Source organism: Sinohyriopsis cumingii, unplaced genomic scaffold (assembly GCF_028554795.1).
Source record: "Sinohyriopsis cumingii isolate HCF-2022 unplaced genomic scaffold, ASM2855479v2 utg000552l, whole genome shotgun sequence".
Lineage (NCBI taxonomy): Eukaryota > Metazoa > Mollusca > Bivalvia > Unionida > Unionidae > Sinohyriopsis > Sinohyriopsis cumingii.
Genome location: NW_028315908.1, coordinates 38,041 through 62,718, shown reverse-complemented (window position 1 = coordinate 62,718; position 24,678 = coordinate 38,041). Strand labels below are relative to the sequence as shown.

Here is a 24,678-nt window from a genome sequence, read left to right as displayed (position 1 = left end):
CCTGTGGCATCACAAACCAGTGGTACATGCTCATTGCGAGCGCACACCACTATAATCCAACTCAACAACAACAACAAAATCGTTCGCACCATTCTAAGGAATAAAAAAAGAAGATGGAAGTGTCCCAACTGTTTAATGATTTAAGGCATGTTTATTTTTGGATGGTGGATGGTGAATATGGAGTTGAAAGGACTGAAAGAGGTTGGAGGTTAAGAACAAGTCTGCACTACATGAACGAACTAAAATTAGCCAGGGAGACGATAGAGGCATTAATTGAAGAAGAAGTGAAGAGATTGAGAGGGCTGATAAATCCCCCTTATGTCAGAGTGGGGACAATAAAAGAGGCCATGGAGAAGGTAAAAGAAGCACGAAGGTTCTTAGAAGAGATAGAAAAAGGTTAGAGTGGCCCTTTGTCAAAAGGAGTGTTGAACAATTGAAAAAAGGGGAAGAAAAGATGAAAAAGGTGATAGATGAAGAAGTGGAGAAAATAAAGGACAGGTGGGCAAAAGATAGAAAAGAAGAAGAAAATAGAAAGAAAAAGGAAGAACTAGAGAAACTAAACGCTAACTGGATGAAAATCCAACAGAAGTTCCGAGCCATGGGTCACCCGACTGGATACCGGAAACAGAAAAGAAGAAGAAGAAGAAAGGAATGATGGAAAAAATAAGGGGATGGATAAAGAAGTTAAGGAGTTAGAAGAAGAAGAAGAAGAAGAAGAAGAAGAAGAAACCCAAAGGCCCTTTTCAGGGCCACCCACATTTCTCGAAAAGATATAGACTTTCAATTGCCTACCCCTTTTATGTGTGTGTGTGTGTTTTATATCCCTCTCCCCTGTTCCATTTCCATAGACCCATCAGGTCGGGACCCTATTAAAATAGGGTCCCGACCCTGTTCCATTTCCCCTAGTCTCTAAACAGTCCCACGATCAATTCCCCATGTTCAATTTCCCTTGTCGCTAGAGTGACCCAACAATTTTCCCCATGTTAATTTCCCTTGTCGCTAAACAGACCCACGATTTATTCCCATGTTAATTTCCCTTGTCGCTAGAGTTGCCCATGATTTTTCCCCATGTTAAATTTACATTGTCGCTAGAGTTGCCCGGGGGGGGGGCTATAATGCTAATTCCCATTGTCGCTAGGTTGCCCCACTTCACTACTTATATATATATATATATATATATATATATATATATATATATATATATATATATATATATATATATATATATATATATATATATACATACATACATACATACATACATACATACATACATACATACATACACATATATATATATATATATATATATATATATATATATATATATATATATATATATATATATATATATATATATATATATATATATATATATATATATATATATATATATATATATATATATATATATATATGGTATAACGGTACCAATTGCGCAAGTCCAGGTGGGCGGAGCTTAAGGTGTATGAAACATTGTATTCAGAATTAAAGAACAACACTAGCTGTGATTGGTGCATTATGTAAGAGTTGCACTTTCTGTTTGGCTTAAAAAAAAGTTGAGCCTCTTGGCAACATGTGAGTTTGTGTTAATTTCTGTCTAGATCATATTTTGTATTTTTTATGATTTTTTTAAAATATGGTACACATGGCTGAAAATGTGCTTGTTGTGACTAGATAACTCTTACCCCTGTCTAGTTCCAGTAGAGTTATCTCTCTTAAATGCAATGGAGTACCTGGTTATGTCATTGTCAAATTGACAATCTAGCATTGTTCTATATGACAGTGTGTGACATGCATGCCCAAGTAGGACAGAAAGTATATTTATTTCACAAAACATTAGCATTGAGGTATATGGAAAAACAATTGGTACCGTGATACCTAAAGGAAAGAATAGCCTCACAGTGTATCCATAGAAACGCATACATGTGGGCGGCATTTATGAACTATACTAGTTTGATGTAGGAAAACAAATGTGTGCTGAACACTTTTTGGTCAAATATTGAAAGTTCTTTAAGAATAAAATGTATGAAATCTTCAGAAAATATCACAAGATGGCTTTGGATGGGGACTTTTGATAACTATAGCTATGATAGATATAGGCTTGTGTTACCTGATGCCTTTATGTATGTGATGTTACCTCCTAGATTGGAATGCATGCAATAAAATAAGTTATGTAAACATAATATAGTTGATTTTGGTCAAATATTGGCTATTTTACCTGCAAAAGATGAAAAATCATGCGTACAAAAACAGCTATCTTGTTCTTGTAAGGCGTGCCATAAACCAGGATAGAGAACACTCTAAGTACATAGATCACTTGTACCATGTGGGATATTCTGGCATGAGTAATTTTTAGGTAATTTATTAAGGATATGGTATTCCTTCCCATTTTGATTTGAATTGTCCTGCTCTAATTGTCCTTTTTTTTTTTTTAACACTCTCCTGCTTTGAAATTGTTCATGTAGTTAGTTCAGTTCTCTTGCATTCCCTTTTGTTGAAGAAGCAGTGAATACCAACAAACAAGAACAGTTTCCTTAAGTCAGCATTTGTATAAGCCCAATTATAATCTACTATTGACTTTCAATTAATCCTATTTCTTTCCATCAAGCTGCTCTTGTGGAATTTCCATGTTTGGTCCAACATTACAGAATGATAAACATTTTAGTCACACAGTGCATATTCATTCCATTGAAATCCACACTCAGACTAACTTTGCATCCCATCGCAAGAATCCAAATTGGCATCAGATGATATCTGCATGGTTATGGAAGGCTGCACTCTACATGCCGGCATTGTAGAAAATATGAACTATGTGATATGAAAGAGGTGCGTCATCTTAGAAATTAAAATTACATGACTCTTGAGGTCTCCACTAAATATAGGAGTCTAAATGTTAGGTTCTCACTTTATCAGTAATGTATTTTGAGATAATTTAATTGCAATGAAGTTAATACAGGTTGTTGATGAACTCATCTATATTACATGGATAATGTATTAGAGGTTACCAAAATTACATGGATAATGTATTAGAGGTTACCACACCTTATGTATATCATTCAGTTATCTCCCTTACACCAGTCATAACATTTCAAGGAAATAAAATCTCACATTTTCAGTGACTGGTTATGAAAATAAAGAGAAGATTTGTGAAGTATTATATTAGCCCTCAATCTTGATGCAAATGTAAGTAGAAGCAATTTAATAATTTCTCACAGTAAAGTTTACAAGCTTAAAAACTGATAAGGTATGTTCTGCTTGGATCTGAGATGAGTTTCTCTCTATCTTATGCCAATTATTATTAAATTCTTATGTAGAAGAAATATACTTTATATGTATCTATATTATCTAAATTATTCACCCTTTTATATTAGATGGAAATGAACACAACTTCACTTGAAATTTGGGTACCTGTAAGGGAAGTTATAGCACAGTTGCCTTTGGGCTGTCCTTGGACCTGTTGGGCCCTGCCCCATATATTTGTCCAAGGTAAGGTCATAAAACTTTCACTTCTCATTTTTTGCATTGCTGATTTTGCCTCCTTTAATTCCTTTATCATAAGCTACCTCTCCCTTTTAGATAAACACTTTCCTCCTGTTTTTAACTCCATTTGATGTGCTATACTTAGTGTTTATATTTGGCATTTTTCTGTATTTTATTCCCCTAATTTCACCCCCAATCCAACATAACCACTTAGAAGGTGCAATTTACTATATTTGGTGACTGATTGGCTTATTGAAACAATTTTATTCACGTTACAAAGGAGGAAAGCTTACTATCTGTGTTACAAAGAGGATGGGTAGGTGGACCTTTGTGTGAGGACTGGTGGTTAGTGACCTCTTGTATCTGCAGATAGTGTAAAATGGTCAAAGCTTATACTTTATAATAAGATTGGGTCATGTCCACCTGTCTCTGATGTTAAGTTCTGCACCTACCAAACAAATATAAATTCCTATCTTTTAGGTGAATTGTACATTTTGAAGTAGGACAGGTACATACTATTTGGTACATTGACCTTTGACCTAGTTATTACATAATATGACATAATGTGATTTATCCCATATCACCTATGTGAAGTTCAGTAAGTGCTGATATGAATAAGATACAACTCATAGTTGAAAGAATTCATTTTATTTCAAAAGATGATTTTGATAGTGAAGCAAAAGTATGAAAACAATAGTTCAAAACAGCTCAATGAGATTTCTATACACATTCATATAACACATAGCTTAGTACCTCATCAAATTGTTTTTCACAAGTGAGACTAAGTATATTTGTTACTTATACAGTCCTGAACTATTTCACAGATTATTGGAAAAATTAAGGTTTGCTATAGGTATAACGGTACCAATTGCGCAAGTCCAGGTGGGCGGAGCTTAAGGTGTATGGAACATTGTATTCAGAATTAAAGAACAACACTAGCTGTGATTGGTGCATTATGTAAGAGTTGTACTTTCTGTTTGGCTTAAAAAAAAGTTGAGCCTCTTGGCAACATGTGAGTTTGTGTTAATTTCTATCTAGATCATATTTTGTATTTTTTATGATTTTTTTAAAATATGGTACACATGGCTGAAAATGTGCTTGTTGTGACTAGATAACTCTTACCCCTGTCTAGTTCCAGTAGAGTTATCTCTCTTAAATGCAATGGAGTACCTGGTTATGTCATTGTCAAATTGACAATCTAGCATTGTTCTATATGACAGTGTGTGACATGCATGCCCAAGTAGGACAGAAAGTATATTTATTTCACAAAACATTAGCATTGAGGTATATGGAAAAACAATTGGTACCGTGATACCATATGTGTGTGTGTGTGTGTGTGTGTATGTATATCTGTGTGTGTGTGTGGTGCTTATTTGTTATGAAATATTTACACCTTAAAAATATAAAAAATATGCAATTTTCTGTCGAAGAAAAATTTAAACAGAATATGAAAAGAAACACACAATTGTTAGAAATGCAATAAAACAATGTCATACTGGAATACATTTTTATCCCCCCCCCCCTTGTTCCGGTATGTTCTCATTATGTACTGATAACTGCCTTTATGAATATAAATACACACCAGCAGTGAATAAAAAATTGTAATAATTCTTCATATTAAACTTTAATCTATTTTTTCTGTAAAACGCTTGTTCCGTAATTTTTGAGATTCAGGTCTCCTCCGATAATGTATATTTTGTAATTAGTTTGCTGTCGAACTCCTGCATGTAAAATTTGTTATTATATCACTTTTCGTCAGTAAACAAAGTACGCGTTGCTCTCGCATATAATTAATATTAAAATATCAACTTATGGCATATACATTTTGGTGGTTCCAGAATTTTCCGGTTTTTCGTTTCGTTTCGGTATTGTAAGCACCTATGTTGGACCGTGTACTGAACAGCAACAAGGCATCAACTTTCGTTTTTAAAGCGGATGTATATGGATTTTGTTTGATTAGAAACTCGTGTCAAGCTCTGTAGTTGGTGGGAAAATAATTATGGCATTAACATTTATATATATAGCTAACATTGAAAAAATAGACGTACATCAATTTCACATCGAGGCTTGGGAAGGAATTTGTCGTAAATAAGTTCCTGGTTTACACAATTTTGTTCCTGGACGACAGGGATCCGATGCTGTTCTGTATGCATTTATAGGGATATCCTATGTATATAACAAAATCACAAGGGATAATACTTTCCATGGTGGGTAGGATAGTTCTGGCATCAAGGTGTCTTCATAATATTGTGCCTTGCAAAAGAGCCATACTGCATGTGATTGATACTGAGTCAGATTAAAGGTATGTCAGTGTGATTATGTATGTACATTTACTGAAATGAAATTAAATATTACTGTAATTGTTGTTCTAAAATGTCATAATAAAATAGTTTAACCAAAGGCTATTGAATTCTGATTGTTCGTTGCTCAGCACCTTAAATGCCGTTCAAAAATCATAGACAAAAATTATTGAATAACTTTCGGTTTTTACAATAATGGCCATGTGCTGAACTGGGCCAAGAAAAGAGAACGTCGGGTCTATCATAGAAAATAACATGATAGTACGAATTTGTTTTCAACATGTGTTGCTTTCTTGGCGACATCACAGTGCATGACATTCGATTGGGTTTGTATTGGGTCACACCGATGGGTTGACGTCATCAAAAATGTCCGCTGAGTAAAAAACAAATGTTGGTATCAAAATTGGGGGTGAAATTAAAATTGCGGGGGCCTTGGAAGCATAAATGAGGGTAAAGGGAAACACTGGTATCATAATAGTAACATGAATATATCAGAAAAGTAGATAACTTGCAGTAAATGGTTAAGAGTTTCTATACATAGCATAACACATACAGTAGTCTGGTTGTTTTTTTTTAAAAACATTTATATATACAATTAATTTATATAAAATATTGTTTAAGGTCTTTTTTCATTTTTATAATTGTTTATATTGACATCACAGTTTTCAATATTTTTTGCCATTGTTTGACACTAAAATAACAAGTACCTTGTTTATTATGTGTATCACAGTTATTAAAGGTATATTTATTTGTACATGTATTTGTGTGTACATGTATTTGTGTGTGCACAGGTGTACTCCAAATACACATACATTGCATTATGTACACAGTGTATTTTCTTTGTGTATAGTGTATTTGACAAAAATATCAGAACCGTTGATTAAAAAATTTGCAGTTCAGATTTTTGTTAACCTTGATTAACCAAATACACAAAATTGCCCTGTGACATTACCCAACATGTATATATGTTGTTTACAGCAGGTACCATGTGGTGGTGTGACTTGAGATCATAATCAAAATTCAGTTCTAATCTGTGCTTGTTTCTGTATTTTGAGCATGCAACAGATTTAGGTGGTACTCCCAGTGTACATGAATTCTTACTGTGTATTCTTTCTTTGGTATATACTTTCACAAAATATGTTTGTATATCATCATTGTATTTTGGTTTGAATCATTGGATGGAATAGTAAAACTGCTTGATTTGTTGTCTAAAACACTAAATGCTTTGTTTTCAGCACACACACACACACACCCACACCCACACAAAGTTCACAATATTACATACATTTAAGACATAAGAAATGATTGGTCATGTTTAACATCTATGAATTTTCTCCATACATTGATGAGTACCAGTTGATTACCAATGTCTCTAACCATCTCAGTGGATCTAGGATTACTAGGTAATCAATGAACCATTGATAATAAATTTTATCATGGCATTTGTGAGTATGACAATAATATTGTCATAACAAAGATCATAATATGATGTCTCTATCTGGATTTGAAAAGATAACTGTTGTTTTTTTTTCAAAGATTTAATGACTTATTGTTCCTTCAAATTACTAACACTAAACGAGTGGTGCCTCTATACTTAGTCATATTGTCACTGCATAATATTTTGTTTGGTCAGTACTCACTTAATTAATTGAATACAAAATGGATTTAATATGTGATTTGAATAAAAAAATTATGTTGAATAATATTTGCTAATTTGTTAGATTTTACTCAAAAGATAAAAATTAATTGATAACAGTAAAGTACATTTTAATATAATGTTACCCATGAATAACTCTTTACACAGTATTTACTTATAATATTTAAATATTATAATCCAAAAAAACCCCCAAAAAGATTGGCATGAAAAATAAATACGTCAGTTGATATTCAAACAGATTCATTACTGTTTGATAGTGTTAAACATTGGCCATAGTGACCTGATTTATGAAAGGTTTAAAAATGTTTCTGAAAGATATTAACTCACATTTCTGTATTGTAAACAATTAAAATTATTTGATTAAGGAAAACATAAACTCTGAAGATAATAGCCGATATCTAAGTCTTGCAAAATTATGACTGGAAATTTGCCAGAAACTAAAATATGATATTTAAAGAACCGACAATCTCTTACTGTTTATTGATTTTTAACATGTTTATTTACTATATGATACCTAAAGAACGTATACTTTATATATTACACATATCAAAGGTATATTTTTGGTGTAGATTTGAATGGATTGGTTGATTTGTGTAACCAAAATGTTATATTCAATTGATGTTTTCTAATGTACTACCTTCTAATGAATATGACATTCTGATTTTATGGAATTTCTTTCTTGTTATTTGGATTATGTTGTATTTTATTATGTAGGAATGAATGTCCCATTTTCATGTCTACTGTCTGTTAATGTCGCAAATTGCAATATTTTGGTATCCTTTTGGGTTGTGGTTGATCTGTAGCACACACAGTCGTCTGCAAAGAGGCAAATTTAGGAATCAATTCAATAATGATGCCATTGATGTGCATGAAGAAAAGTACTGGTTCCAGTACTGTGCCTTAAGAGACTCTGTAGAAAGTAATTTTGGACCAACCAGATTTGTATCAATTTACCACCACACATTTTTCTTGGAAAAAAAAAATAGCATTTCCAGTCTAGAGTTTTCCCTGCAATTCCATAATGAAATTGGTTACTCTTTAACAATACATGGGGGCAGTGTAAAAAACGTTTAGAAAGTCTAATAAAAAAAATCTCTACTTGGTCACCTTTATCTAAATATTTAGCTCAATCATCAAAAACACAACACAGTTTCTGGTGTTGTTTTTGTCTTAGGTACTTTAACTCCATTTTTCAGCACATGATAGGCTATACATGGCGGCCAGAATAATTGGTGGAGGAAGAGCCTGGGAAAACCCCAGTAAGAACCACTGACCCACGAAGACTACTGGTTAGCTTTCTCACATACCCATATTGGCCAAGTCCGACACTTGAACCCACATGGACAGTGGTGACATGACATTGATTCGTAAAGGCAAGTGCTTTAGACCACACCCAGGCAATATAGTTGTGTTTGGCAGCTGTATAATAATATCAGGAAGTAATGTTGTTTATCAGTTATGATAAAAAGTTATCTTATTACTTAATGATGTTAGAACAATGTATTTACAAACTTAGAGCCATACAGTTGGATGTATGGGCACATTAAGCATTATGGCTGTTTGGCAGGACGTATAATAGCATTAACTGTATATGGTAAAATCATATTTCTGTCAACAAATGCTGTGTCAAATCCCAGATTTTCATTAGACTAAATATTTGTAACATATTTATTTAGCTTCCATTTATAATATCATTTAGTCATTTAGAGTGGTAATAATGATAATCTGTGTTGGTCTTTTGTTCATTTTAAATGTATATAGATATAACCTCTTATGGTAATGCTTTAGTAATCTAATAAATAACTGAACAATATGACTTATCTACTGTGTGTGTTCCATTTAATATTAATTTTGAAGACCTGAATCTTTTGATTGTCATCTTTTGTTTTTCAAAGTTTTCTTGATCTTGTTAGGAGTAATGTGAAAAGGACATTTTCACAGTCACGTGTGACTGGTGTATATGTGTGATAAAACACCTACCATTCCTAGTGAAATACCTTTGCAATAAGATTTTTGTTAGACTCACAAGGTATAAATCTGACCTAATAAGGCATGAAGAAAGCCTTTCCTAATGCACGAATATGCCTTAAGTTTGAAAATAATTAATTGTTATGTCCTAAAACCTCAAAAGCTGTTAAATGGTATGTCCCAGATGCACACCAATTATAAATATACAAAAAGATAACCAAATATCCACTGTAAAGCTCCTTGAGTCACAGACTGATAACTTGAATAAAAATGCATTTTAGTGACTTTCCAAACTTTCTTGCACTCTTTTTAGAGCCCAGATCTGCATGTGTTTAATATTTTTTAGAAATTGTAGTAGACTCCTTGCTACATGAGCACAGACTTACCAAGAAGCAAGAGCTCTTCTACAAATAAACAGTGGGCCATCTTTGATAAAGGGAGGCTACTACTACAGATCTTAAACATCTGACCTACTTGGGAGCAAGAAGGTAAATATTTTTGTTCTTGTAAGTATGCCAAATAATCCTAATGCAGTTGTAACCTTTACTTAGGCTTTACTTAAAACATAGAAAAAGAAAACAGAAGGAGATGTTGTACTGGTACTACTTTAAGTCTTTATTCTAGTGAATTGTAATAATTTTAACTGTTAGCATTCAGGAAAATGATGAAGAACATACATTTCATCATTTTAACATTCAGACAACACCAGGGTCTGTCTCTGATTTTTGTTAAGTGGAGACACTTGATATACTTGTGCCTTTCTGCTCAGATTACCATAAAATTCACAAATTCTGTTATTATAAAAATTCTCAAATTTAATACTGAAAAATCTTGGGAATAATTTCATCATGTTATTACCAAAGAAATATTTAGTTTTGGAATATGAAGGCTAAGGAAGATTTTGTTCACTATCATGCAGAGTCAAAGTTCTAAATGGATAAAAACTGTCAGGCACCTCCATGAATCATCCAGAGAGTGGTTTTGATTGGCTGAATGCCATTGATGACATCACAGTAACAATATGGATTCATATGAATATTAAACTAGCACACTGCGTATAGTATTTATGTGAAGTATTTTGTACTTCATTATGTAGCCTTTACTATTGCTCTAAGTTTTGTTGATACCATACCTTTCAACAACAATGATTTTGGCAATTAGATGTCTTACAGCAGTAGACTTTTTACAGGACAGTATGGATTATACATTTATTTACATTTTCTTTCTTACACAAAGAAATAAAGCAATTTTAATCCATATGTATAAAAAAAAATCTGGACAGGGCTTTAGTCAGTTGGTTCTTACATCTAACAGTTAATACAGATGTATAGTGTATGCAGTACATTGTCTCATAGAATCACTGCTTTTTATGTGTTTGTCACATCAACTCCATTTCAATAGTTATGTGCCTTTTCAATTAAGTTAAAATTTTATGAAAATGTTTATATGGGCTTAATTTGCTTATTATTGATTTAGTCTTTCCAGATCAGTTTTGGACAAAAGCTCTGTTCATGTCAAGAAAGTTCTTGCCTCCAAATGGAAACTAGGAATATTGCTAGGAGTCATTGTAACTATAGAATCATTCACTATATTCCAATGGAATTTGGTATAAACATTTTCTATCCACCAGGATGTGCCTTTTATGCATTTTGTCTCATCAACATTGTTTTGGATAGAGTTATAGCCCTTGTTAATTCAACTTCATATTTTCACATGAGATGTTGTTTGTAACCAGCATAGCTCTAGAAACACCCAACATATTCTGGTGCAAATTGATATGAGCATCGTTTCATCAACCTAAATGTGCCTTTTATTGGCTTTGTCTCAGTGGCTTTGTTTTGGACAGAGTTATAGAATTGGTCTATTAACTTCAATTCTTGGCATAGGATGTTGCTTGTATGATGTGTCTTTCATTGGATTTCAAGAGTTCCATGTTATCTTTTAGAGGGGGTCATGGCCCCTGAATGCCCATCTTCTTCTCACAAATTTCTCTTTAGAACCCTAATGAACAAACCCTAGTGAGAGAACAATTGCATCCATTACGAATAGTTCTCATTTCTCTATCTATTACCTAGTGCCACCAAATGTCACTTGGAATGCATCACAAAATGTAGGTATATAGCACAGAAGAACTGCATAGTTGCTGTAACCTAATAGTTCAGGGTTTTTCTTCTTCAAGAGGGTGAAAGTTATGCCCACACTGCAATCCTAGATGGTTTATAGTCTTGCATTTTGTACCTTTATTAATTATTTTATATATCTTTTAAAGAATTGTAGTAATTATTTACCCCTTTTATCTTGTAGGACATCATGTTTATCTGGAAGGGTTTGTTAGTTTTATAAAAGTTTTACAAGTTTGTTTCAAGTTTACAGTTTTGGAACATAATTTTTAATTGACACTCTTGAGTCAGGATACCTTATATGCATATGTTCATTCATACATACATTGTACATACATGGGCACATTTAGTTACATAAAGCTCACAAAGGGGATGAATTTTGGCAAGATAAGTTATTGTTTTTCATCCAACAAAAGGATATGACAATGACACAACATTATTGATTATCTAATATAAAATTTTAACATTTAAAACTTCAATGCTTTAATTTTGTTCTAACTCTTGCCTTTCATCCACACATCCTTTACAATGCACACATAATTAGATGCTTAAATTGAAATTTAATTACTTGAACATTTAGAAGTAACTAAACTAAGTCTTGAACTGAAACCTGTGTTGTATACTAAAACTACCAGTATGTCATTTGTGACATTACTTTCCATGAGTTATTTAGAATTGTGTTTATGTTATTGGATAGATTCTTTTAATGCTGCTAATACTCCTGCAACTGAAGCCAAGCTGTCTTTGTGAGCTGCAACAGTTACTCTACTTACACAGCGAAGCAGAGAGTAAGGTTTAAGTAAATGTATCTCTGTTCAGGAATTGAAACCTACAACTCTTGTGGCTACAGGTGATCATCTCTAAACTCTGACATTATTTAGCCTACCAGACACTTGTAACATCTGAACTCATTATTTAGGATACCGAACACTTGTCACATCTATCATTTGTTTGGATACCAAACACCTGTCACATCTAATCTCAGTCATTATTTAGAATGCCAAACACCTTACACATTTAAACTGAGTCATTATTTAGAATACCAAACACCTGTCACATCTAGGTAAACTCAGTAATTATTTAGAATATAAAACACCTATCACATCTAAACTCAGTTATTATTTAGGAATATACCATACACCTGTCAGTCAAGAGGAAAGATATGACATTGAAGTAAAAGTATTTACCTGCAATTCAAAGTTTGATATTTGTCAGTCAAATCCTTGTTTGGGTTTTGTATATAGTGGACATATTTGCTTTACTCTCTAAACATAAGCTGGTCTCAATTGTCAGGTATTATTTTAATATCTGTATAATTAGAGTTTATCAAATGTTCAGTTGCATGGATATTTGCAGAGCAAGGAACATGGTACTTTTACAATGTCATGCATTAATTCTACTCATACTACACAATAAATAATACTGAATCTGCTTAAAATTCAACTTGTCCAATTGAACAGGCATCTAGAAAAAGTGACATCTTCAGCCACCACTCATACATATGATTAGATGAATAGGAGTTTTGAGCCCTGTTTAATAAAATATTTTGCATTCTTATAAATGAATATGTTTTATAGGTATCATATTGCAGTCCTGATAATGAAATAGCTTTGGTTAATTTGTAATGAGGTATCTGCATTAATACATGTTTTACCATTGGTAGAAAAAACAATCAAATGTCCAACACAGAATTGTAGAAGTTCTAAAGAAAATGACACTGAAAAATGGACTTTGCATCTTGCATGAGACTAATCAAGATGTTTATAAGACTGAGATAAATACAGAGAACCAGGAAAAAATACGAGACAGTAATTTCCTCAGAAATATGTTGTGGAGACTTGGCCAATATTGGTTTGCATTGCTATGTGACCTGAGTTAGAGATCAGCTAGTAGTGTGAGTTTAGTGGACTTATTAACTTTCAAAATAAAAGCACCAAACTTGGGGGGGGGGGGATGAGACAGTAATTCTCGCTTAGTCAGAGAATCAGTGTCTGAAACATAAAACAGTCTGTACTGTAAAATTAATGCAAAGTTCTATTTAGTCAAATTAAGGACAAAGCATTATTAAACAATTAGAACAAACAGCAGCATCAACAAAAAATATCCATAAGGCAAAGGAGAAATGAAACTGGATGCTGATCATGGAATTTGTCTGCATAGGTTATGATGCTGGAAGACATACAACATTAAGCTAGAGTCAGACAACTGCCAAAAAAGGTTCAGATTGTACCAGAAGGTGATTGAAAGTGACACCACAAAGCTCATCCAGGAGAATAAAGGGGGTACCAAAGGATGCCAGAAATTTTGTAGCATCACAGTAATTAGTGAGAAAAACAAATTGTCACTGGGTGTACAGACAGAAGGCATAATATCTTTGGATCTTGGTGATCTGGAAAATGAAGAGGGTCTTGTTATATACAGTTCCAATGATATTAAGGAAACTAACATCTTTTTTGATATCATCGCTGTCTGACCAGTAATATACAGTGACTAGTTAGGGGTGCATATCTGCATGGAGCTACCCCCACCTTCCCCCACCTCTTCAGATCAATTAAACTTTCCTGTCATGCTTTTGATAGAGGATTTATAATTTTGCTATATCCAAAGGTCAGTGATTCCATGATTTATGCCTGAAAAAAATAATACGTGAGGCAAAAACCTCCATACAAGTTGAGGCTGAATAGTATCATGCCAGGCACAGTGGCACAGTAAATGCTGAGCGAGATCAATGCATAATAATATGGCAATCTTGCATCTGATTGATTTAAACAGTATTTATTTACAAAAGTACATAAAATATAACAAGATATATAGAGAACTGAGCAACAAGTATAAGCTTGTTTCGAGCTTTCTCATTATTAACAATAAAAGTTACTTTTATAATGTGACTGATGTGATTAATGAATGCATAATATTGCTAACATTAAAACAGATTGATTTGGTTTTGTTTTGATTAAAATCAACTAAGCATTGATTAGCCCGCAAATTGATTTTAAAAGACCAGCAGCAGTAGTTGGATCTTCAACATTAATTGACAACATTGGTATCAGCAAACAGGTTTATATATAGTGGACTGAATATTGGTGGCAGTTCATTAATGTAAATTAAAAATAACTGTGGTCCAAATACAGATCCATAGGGCATACCAGTCCTGACATGTTGCAGGTGTGATGTACAACTGTCTGATACAGCTTATCGTTTCCTGTTTGAGAGATAATTTTTGAACCATTCCATCAGTCTATCAATAATTTCAGTATTTCTAATTTTGTGAATTAAGCCTTTGTGCTTGACTTTGTTGAAGGCATTCCCTAGCGAAAATTTGGCTGAAATTTAGGTTAAATTCACTGAAATGTCCTAATTTCACAAAAAGTATGGTGTTTCACCACTTTCTGGTGAAAGTTCACTGAGAATTTGTTAAACTTTCTGAAAATATTAATGAGTCAAAACAATGAATAAAGCAAAGTCTGCATCAATATGTTTGGGAATAAATAAGGATTTAAGTGACGCTATGTACGTTTTGCACTGTAAGTACTGTACATTATAATTCAGCCTAGTCTCCTCAGGGTAAACTCAACCGGTCAGCGAATTATGAAGTCTGTATTTATCTTTATTTAATATTGTGTTGGAGAAATCATAAAATAAGCACATGCAAAATAATAACAAAATCAATCATAGTACTTTATAACAGTTTAATAATTGCCAGGTCGCCTGAAACGTATTTTTTTTTTTTAAAGCTTATGTCTTAGGGCATGGAAAAAAAATAGTTTTGTGCCCCAAAATTTACAGCCATTACAGTAGTCAATAAAAAGACATAAAAACTGTCAAGTTTAGACATTGGCCCGCGGATAAGCCGACCCCCCCCTTCTTCCAGGCCTTTTTTTTCCCCTAACTTATTCGGCTTATATGCGAGAATATACGGTAGCTATTTAAAAATGCACGTTACATTTTCACAACATAGCAGCAAGTGCTACTCTGAAAGACACGAACATGAAACTTCCCACAATTATTTCTGAGATGTCACTAATTATTTTACACTTTTAAAAGGGATCGAACAGATGAGGTTCATGGAGGTCAAAGATCAAAGGTTAAAATGTTTGCTTATTCTTCAAATACTAGATTATGAAAGTAAGAAATTTGCTTTATCATTTATTTCTTAATTTTTCATTATAAATGAATGAAAGGAAATATGTTTTACTATAAATTTCTTTTACCTAATGAAACTTTTATATTGAAGTGGGTCAGTGGTTCTTCCCTGGGTTTTCCAGGGTTCTTCCTCCACCAGTTATACTGGCCACCATATATAGCCTATCTCATGCTGAAAAATGGTGTTAAACCCTAGAACAACAACAACAACTAAGGTCATTGCACACAATACTGCCACAAGGCATACTGTGTAACCAAGAGCAAAATAAGCATAATTAGCTTACTTTCGTGCATGACATCAATATTAACATACTGTTTTGTTGAGAACATCATACATGATGACATGAAAGTAAGAAAAGTAATTGCACAAATTTTCATATTTGTTTCAAGGTGTCACTATACAGTTTTATATTTTTACAGGGTTATATTTTTCAAGAAAAAAATTTTCCCTGATTTTCCTCATTAGCTATACTGGCTATTTAAAAAAAGACCTTGTATATCTTATGCATTGTTAAAAAATCTTTCGATTCCTTTTATTTTGGTGTCTGATAAATGGATATAGTATAGGTTATACAGCTTGGCATTACTTTAGATGTGCACCTGTCAAAATATGCTAGCTCTGCTTGGACATTTTCACTTCCTGGACTTTTTTCAGAGGAAAATTGTAAAAGAACAGTGATAACTTTATTTTACAGTTTATATATTTTGTAATTCATTCATTGCACTTTCAGAAGCTGTTGTTGTCTATTCTGGCAAATTTTCTTATCCTATTTTAATAACTGATAAAGATAGTGTATTTTAGACTAATTTAGGCTGATTTTTTGAGCACATGTGAGCAGTCTTTGTGGTTTGCTGTGTGCTTAGATCATATACAGTCTCCACAGGTACAGTATCAAAATCATTCCCTTATATTTATATTTTTGGGTGTAATATCAGAGGAGACATCTTTTATTTTTGAACTGTTGTAGGATCTAACATGTTAAATGAGAAGGAATTGGACGAGGATGATTTGGAAGTTATTTAAATTCCAAACTGAGAATTTATGGAGGGACAATGTATAGATCATGGGTGAGGAAGTGATTATATTGTTGCCAGATAGCCAATGTCTATCTATATTGCAGGGTTGTTTTCATGACCCATACAAGTAGAATCCTTTTTTAATGTTGTGAGCATTATTATTGTTTATATTGGCAAAGTCTTCTAGTTGTGTTAGAATTCTGAGTAAAATCAGTGTAATTATATGATAATAAATGTTTGTCATGGCTGCTTTTGGATTGAGGGCTCATTCAAGCGTTCACAACAGCATCACAGTTTTGTACATTCAAAAGTCGAGTCTGGAGTACAACTCTCATACCTCATGGATGTCATATAACAGCTGTATAATTTTATTTCATTTATATTGAAAATTAAACTGGTTAATAAAATGCTACATAATTTGTATCCATTATTTCTTTTGAAACCTTTTGAAATGTCAGTGAAAAATTACTGAATTTTCAGTAAAATACTATATTGTAACTTTGAAATCTCACTATTTCAGTCAAATTTCACTGGTATTTCAATGAAATTTCAATTAAAGTTTTGATCAAAAGTTAAGTGAAATTCTCACCAAAATTTCTGTGAAATCTTAGTAAAATTCTGCCATAAGTTAGTGATATTTTCATTTAGCCACAAATTTCATTGAAATCTCACTAATATTTTGACCAATTTCTCTGAAATAAAAGTGAAATGTCAGTTACATTTTCACTAAGGTTATCAGTATCATAAAATACTAATGTCATTTTGTCTTTGCCAATTACCTTGCAAAAATACAGTTGTAAGGAAGTCAGTTTTTTGGGGTAAAATCAGATTGAAGACAACCAATTAGGTTGATGGCTGTAAGATAATTGTACAGTTGATTGAAGACATATTTTTCAAATGTTCTGCCCAGTGTCCAAGTAGCATAGAAGTGAAAAAGGTTTGCAATTTGAAACAAAATTTGTGTCCCTGTTTTTATGAATAAAAGTCTCATTAGCTTAATCTTAATATGCTACTAAAACATATGAAGTTCAGAGTGAATTATTGATGGTGTTCGATCAATATCTTGATAATAATTGAGTACCTTCATTAATTAACATAGAATCTCTGCCTCATGATTTGAAAAAAAACATCTTCCTCATATTTGATAATGTGTACATTATTAATGTCAGGTCAAGAAGGCAGGATAATGGAAGTGTCACTTACCAAGGATTTGTTCAGAAAAATATTTCATTGATCCTTGCATACTCCAAGGGACTCCACGAAATGATACATAGGTCACATGACAGCACAAGTCCAAAGTGATGGTTTTAAGCTACTAAAAAAGTTTTTGTTGTGTTTGAATTAGTTCATGTCATTCCCTCACATGTTCAAGACTCCAGTTAATGACAATCAAACTTTAATTAGCAAGGCTTCCTTCATATTGCACTAAGTGTACAGCAATTCTTTCCTACAGCAAAATTTCAGTGCCATAAAGGCAGATGATGTGCTGCAGGCAAGACTAAAAATCCAGCCCCCCATGTCACGTGGATTTGTTTTTGCCAAAAACTATAACCAACTATATAAGGTTACAGATGACCAAAAGTGTTTTGTTCTTATACGAAACACTGAAACTGACTCTAGTGTCAATATAGTTCATGACACAGAGATGTTACGATGTTCTGCTTGTCCTAAATTAAGATGGCACTGATCTGACATCCGATATGGCCACTGCAGCAGCCATTTGTAAAAAATCTTGTTATCATAACTCCACCTGAACAGAAAGTCATATTTACATGGGTTTTCACCAAATGACTTCTTATGATGTCCATATAGTCTTAAATGAAAATGGTGCTGATCTGACATCCAATATGGCTACTAAACAGCAGCTATTGTGAAAATATTTCTATTACTGCTTCTCCTGAATCATTAGGTTTTCACTAAAAGGTGACTTGTGATGTCTAGTTGCTCCTAGATGAAATAAAATGGTGCTGATCTGACATCCAGTATGGCCAGCACAGCAGTCATCCTGAAAACCTTGTAAGTACTTCTCTGATTGAACGGAAAGTCCATTTACATTGGATTTTCCCAATAAGATGTCTTTTGATGTTAATATGAACCTAAATGAAAATGGTACAGATGTGAGGTCAAGTATAGTTGCTTTAGTGATCCTCTTAAAAGTCTTGTTATCACTGCTTTTCCTGAATGGAAAGTTATATTGATATGATATTTTCACCAGAAGACTTTTTATGACGTATATTTAGTTGTAAATAAAAATGGTGTGATCTGATGTCTGATGTGTCTGCCACAGTGGCCAGCTTGGAAATTTTGTCATCACTACTTCAATAAATAAATTCTCATATCAGCATTGGGTTTTCACCCAAAGACTTCTCATACAGTTTATTTATCCATAATTAAGATGGTGCTAATCTGATGACCAGTATGTGACCATCTTGAAAGTTTTCTTTTTACTACTCCTCTAAGATGGAAAGTTTTTTGACTTGGGGTTTTTGTCAGAAGAGTTCTTATAGTGTATTAGGTTGGGCACTAGTAAAAAATGACTGACCCTCAATGTGGCAACCCTAGTAGAGCTCTTGAAAATATTGTTAAACTCCTCCCAAATCAATTGCTATATATCAAAACAGTTTTCACTAGTAGATTTCTTTATAGGATATATAGTTGGTCCTAAATGAAAATGGTACCAGTCACACATCTAATATGGTTGCCACAACTGGTGTCTTAAATATCTTATTATATCTGCTCCAAGAATGGATGATAATTATTACATCAGGCTGTCACCAAAAGACTTCTAATGATGTCTGCTTTGTCCTCACTAAAAATGATGCCAAGCTGACTTCCAATATGTACATCACATGATGAAAATCATGTTATTGCTGAAGAATATCTGTGATGGTTTTAACACTCAGCAGTTTAAAGGAAGCAATGGTCTTATCTTTCTACTTTAGTTGTGATATTTTATTGTGATATTTGGGGAAAGCTCAAATCACTCAAGGGCAAGTTAAAGTTTCCAGTTGGCTTTCCCTGGGTAAGTGACTTATAAAATTTGTAAAATGTATTGAACTGCAATGGTTATATCCATATTTTTTATTCTCTGTTCTTTTAATTGAAAATTAATAAATGTTTTATTTTATATATTTGATTGGTATAAAATTTGTAATAATATCACCACAGGAGATAATTCCTTGTGACTCATGTTTGGGATAGATATTCTGGCTTTTCAAAGTTGATCTCCAGTATTTCATTTGATTTGTGAGTTTTTTATTAATTGGTATATGTATATACAACACAAATTCTGCATTCCACTTTGCTGGTGTGTTTTGAGGTTAGCTGGAAATGTCAGTTAAAAGTTGCTGGTACATCATAGAGGGACTACCATAATTAGTGTTCATCTGATAAAGAGCTGTTAGTAATATTTTATCTTTTCATACAAACAAATTCAAGATATGCAGGTTTTTATTCTACTGTTTCATTTCAGATGCCTTCTGGTATTGATTTGGACATATCATTCTGTGAAGATTTGATAGAACAAAACCTTTTTGATGAGGCAGTAAACTTGGTTAAAGAAACATATAGACTCAAGGTTGAAGCCAATAAATCAAAAAAGAAATTCAGGATCAAGGCAAATGGGACAGTATTGTTGGAACTGGTACAACAATTGTTGAAATCTTGGTCAGAAAAGAAAAAGAAGAACATAGAGGATAACTCTGATGATACATCCAAAGAAAATCCTTCGGTTCATATTTCAAATGGTTATGTTGTATGGGTTTTTTATGATGAACTAGCCTTCAGATTATCATCAGAGAAAAAAGATCTTGAAAAGCTCAGACTTTTGAAATCAGCATCAGTAAATATTGAACGTGATCCAAAACAGAACAAATTGTGCATAACTTGCAACTTTGAGGTTTTTGAGGATGTGAAAAAGAAACTTGAGGACCTCATAAGACTTGTTTCGTCTGGCACTTTAGGTCAGTCAGATTTACACAAGTCACAGAAGTCAGACAGCAATGATGCAAGTGAAACTGGTCCTGGTCTTGCTGGTTCCAAAGGTAAAAGTCAGCCTGATTCAGGCAAATCACAAAATTTGGCCAGCAATGATGCAAGTCAAACTGGTCCTGGTCTCACTGGTTCCAAAGGTAAAGGTCAGTCTGATTTAGGCAAATCACAAAATTTGGCCAGCAATGATGCAAGTCTAACTAATCCTGGTCTTGTTGGTTCCAAAGGTCATTCTGATTCAGGCAAATCTCCAACATCAGACAGCAATGATGCAAGTCAAACTGGTCCTGGTATTGTTGGTTCGAAAGAGACAGTTAGTCAAGACAGTAAAATGGGAGTAATAAAAGAAAAAAATGGCAATGTCACATCTCTGTTTAAGTTAACAGCAGCAGTGGATATTAACCAAAATCAGTCCAAAACATCAATTGCAAAGACGACTGACTCAAACCCAAATATTTCAAGCCAGCAGGAAGATGCATCAGGAGAACGTAATATTACACTTCAATTAGAACGATCAGAGACTAGTTCAATTTCTGAGGATGAAAGTTCAGAGAAGGATAAATGGCTTTTTTGTACACCTTGTGGTAAAACTAAAGTCTTTGTATATCACGCTTCAATAGTCACACTCAACGGTATCAGTGCTATTGTTAATGCTGCCAATGGGCATCTAAATCATGCAGATGGTGTTGCCTGCCACATTTCTAAGGCTGCAGGTGGTGACCAGAGTAAGCTGCAGAGGGAATGTAAGAGTTATATTAACACGCATAGGAAGTTAGATGTGACAAAGAACTTCACATCCTCAGCTGGTAACATGCCTTATAAGGGGGTCATACATGCAGTGGGACCCACATGGTCAGATTACAAAGTAAAGGAGGAGTGTGCAAAGGACTTGTACATGACTATCATAAATGTCCTTGTGGAGGCCGACACATTGAAGTTTTCAAAGATTGCTCTGCCTGCCATTAGTTCAGGTAAATCAAAGTTATCAAAGTTAATATTAACGTACTATTTTTAAATCTTGGACTTGCAGTTCATTTTAGCCACAAGTCAGTAATCTTAATGTTCAAATTCTGGCAAAATCAAAATGGAAGTAAACAAGAAATATTGTGTGTGTGTGTGTGTGTGTGTGTGTGATTTGGATTTTTAATGTAGCTCTTAAACAAATTCAGTCATATTTCTACAATGTCTGCAGTGTGGCAGTTTATAGTGATGTCTAGCACTGGGGCATCATGCCACAGACATGTAGCACCCAGTCACATTATCCTGACACCAGGACAACCAGTCCTAACACTAACCTCTTAATGCTGAGAACCTAGCAAGGCAGCTGTTGGACCATTTTTATGTCCTTGGTATGACTCTGCCAGGGTTCAAACCCTCGACTAATACATACGAGGCAGAAGCTTTAACCACTAGGCCACCTGAGCCATCTCAAGAAATAATAGAAAATATTCTAAGACTCAATAAAAAGTGTGTTAAACATACATCTTAGACTGGTCTAGTTCATTTGCCTATATAATTACGTAGATAAACAAGCTTACTGTTGACAGTAATGTTAAGCAGGCCTGATTGAATACAAAATATTTGGAGACACACACTTTTTTAACCATTTGTTTTATACATGTAGCATGAAAATTAAACAAGTTATTTTGTTATTAGAAAAATTATGCAATAATGAAATAGTGCAATACTTTGCTGGGAATTCTTACAGTTTGTCTTAAAACATTTAATTTTAGACTTTGTATTAGAAAATGGGTGGACATAATTTCCCCAGATGCACAAGCATGTGGAGATTCAATATGGCAATCTAACTGCATTGTTGGAGTTAGAGGTTAAGGCAGAAGATCCTTTATTCCCTACAATACTTTTGCTGTGTGTAGAAATTGTGGCTGTGTTAATTAGAAATGAAGAATGGCATAAAAATAATAATAGAGAATTCAGGCTTTCTTAACAGGTGGATCATCCCTCAAACTTCCACATTGACTGTAACCTTTGCTAAGTTTGAGACAGTTTCTGGTTTCAAAATATACATCTGTATTCCTCATAATAAGAAATAATAATAAGAAATAGAGGGGTTACACTATCTTACCCCTAAGAAAGTTTGCTCTGACGATGTGCCCCTCTGCCCCTTCTAATGTGACTGCCTTTTGGAACTACAAAATTAGCATTTTTATAATCACTATGTCATTTTCCACATGCCTTTTAGCTTTGATTGGCTGTTTTAATTGTCTTTCCAACATTAATCACCTGCTTAATCATTTACAGATCTCATTCTACTTGGACTAAACACTAAGTGGCTGGTACATGTCATTGTCTGACTTAACTTTAAATTTAATGTTGTTCCTGCAAGTTATCCAGCTTAGAACCATCTATTTCATTGATGAGTTTACTGGTTATTTCAGCCACATTAAAAAATAATTGTCAAATTTAAATATTTGGGGTATAAGCCAAACAATACTGCTATAAAGCTTACAAATTCAAATGGTTGTTTGATGGATTGAAACTCGAGATTCAGCCTTGTCTAATGAAAAATATAGACTTTCCAAAACAATCACAAAAAAAATGTTGCAACCAAAATCATTCATTAACTCCCTTTTTGGCAAACAACAGTTATTCCAAGAAATCAACTTAAATTTATTAATTTTTTTCTTCACATAATCAATGCTGTCACTTTTTATTGCTACCTGCCGTACTGTCTGATAAATGACTGTCACATTTTGATGTTGAATGATTAATTAATGACAGGCTTTATATTTACTTCATGAGTGATTTGAGTCAATTAATATCATCATCATCATGATCAGTCATGTAGTCTGGTAGACCGTTGGGGCACTGCACAAGACCAAACAACCAGCTTCCGCCATTCCCCTCAATTTTCCATCTTTCTCAGTGAGTCACTCGATGTCAAGCCTGTCCACTCTCGAATGTTATCCTTATAATCTCTTTCTTTATCTGCCATTCTTTCTTCTTCCTTGTACAGTGCCTTGCAGGATTGTCTCAGCAAGTCCTGATGATTGTGAGACATGCCCATACCACTGCAGTTACGTTTTTTTCACTGTGATCAGGAGGTCATCATAAGGCCCAATTGCTTGTCATGTCCTTTGCTGTATTTCTTCATTGGTGACATGGTCTTTGTATGTGATGCCGAGGATCAGCTGTTATGGTCAATGATTTGCAGGCATAGAGAAATATGGAGATCACCAGTTAGTGCATCAGTCTGACCTCTGAACTGAGTTTGATGTTCTTGTCATTCCAGACGGGCCTCAGTTTTGTCAGTGCTGCTGTTGTCTGTGCAATCCTGGAGAGTACTTCGATCCTTCATCTCTTACAGTTGCCCCCAAATACTTAAAGCTGTGGACTGTTTTTAGCTTCGTACCTTGGACCCTGATGTCAGTGCTGATGCCATTGGTGTTGTTGGTTATCATTTTGGTCTTCTCTGCACTGATTTCCATGACATAAGCTGTAGAGGTTTTGTTGAGGCTCTCTACTAAGCTAGCTAATTCCTGCTCATTTCCTGCTAGTCCATCAATGTTGTCATCAAAGCATAAGTTGGTGATTGTTCTGCCTCTGATGCTGACTGTCCTTTATGCTTTTCAAGCGCATCTGCCATGATTCTCTCCAGAAAGATGTTGAATAATGTGGAAGAGAGCAGACAGCCTTGTCTGACTCCGACTGTCTTTCTGAACCAGTCCCCTATGTTGCCGTTGAAGTACTGCACTGGTGGGCTTGTCATAGATGTGCTCTATTACTGTGATGAGGTTGGCATTGATGTTGTACAGTCTCATGGTCACCCAGAAGGCTGCATGCCCTACCCTGTCAAATGCCTTCTTGAAATCCATGAAGATGTGCAGATCATGTTGGTGTTAGAGGTACTTCTCACACAATATCCTGAGGTTGAAGATCTGCTCTGTTGTGCTGCACCCTGCTCTGAACTCTGCCTGCTTTTCGGCAATGATCTTTTCAGTCTGTGGCTTTAGTCTGTTCAGCAGTATCCTTAACATGA

At 33.9% G+C, this 24,678-nt stretch overlaps 1 protein-coding gene across 1 annotated transcript; it reads left to right on the top strand.

Moving 5' to 3' along the window:
- Positions 1 to 5,400: 5,400 nt before the first annotated feature.
- LOC149773799 (uncharacterized) lies at positions 5,401 to 21,693 on the top strand. Its single transcript, XM_089945978.1, has 3 exons — positions 5,401 to 5,785; positions 9,755 to 9,896; positions 20,161 to 21,693. Exon 3 carries the CDS (start codon positions 20,161 to 20,163, stop codon positions 21,691 to 21,693), a length of 1,533 nt encoding a protein of 510 aa, XP_089802104.1. The 5' UTR covers positions 5,401 to 5,785; positions 9,755 to 9,896.
- Positions 21,694 to 24,678: the final 2,985 nt, after the last annotated feature.

Coding starts and splice junctions, on each gene's coding strand:
- LOC149773799 (XM_089945978.1), top strand. CDS start 20,161: ATGCCTTCTGGTATTGATTTGGACATATCATTCTGTGAAGATTTGATA.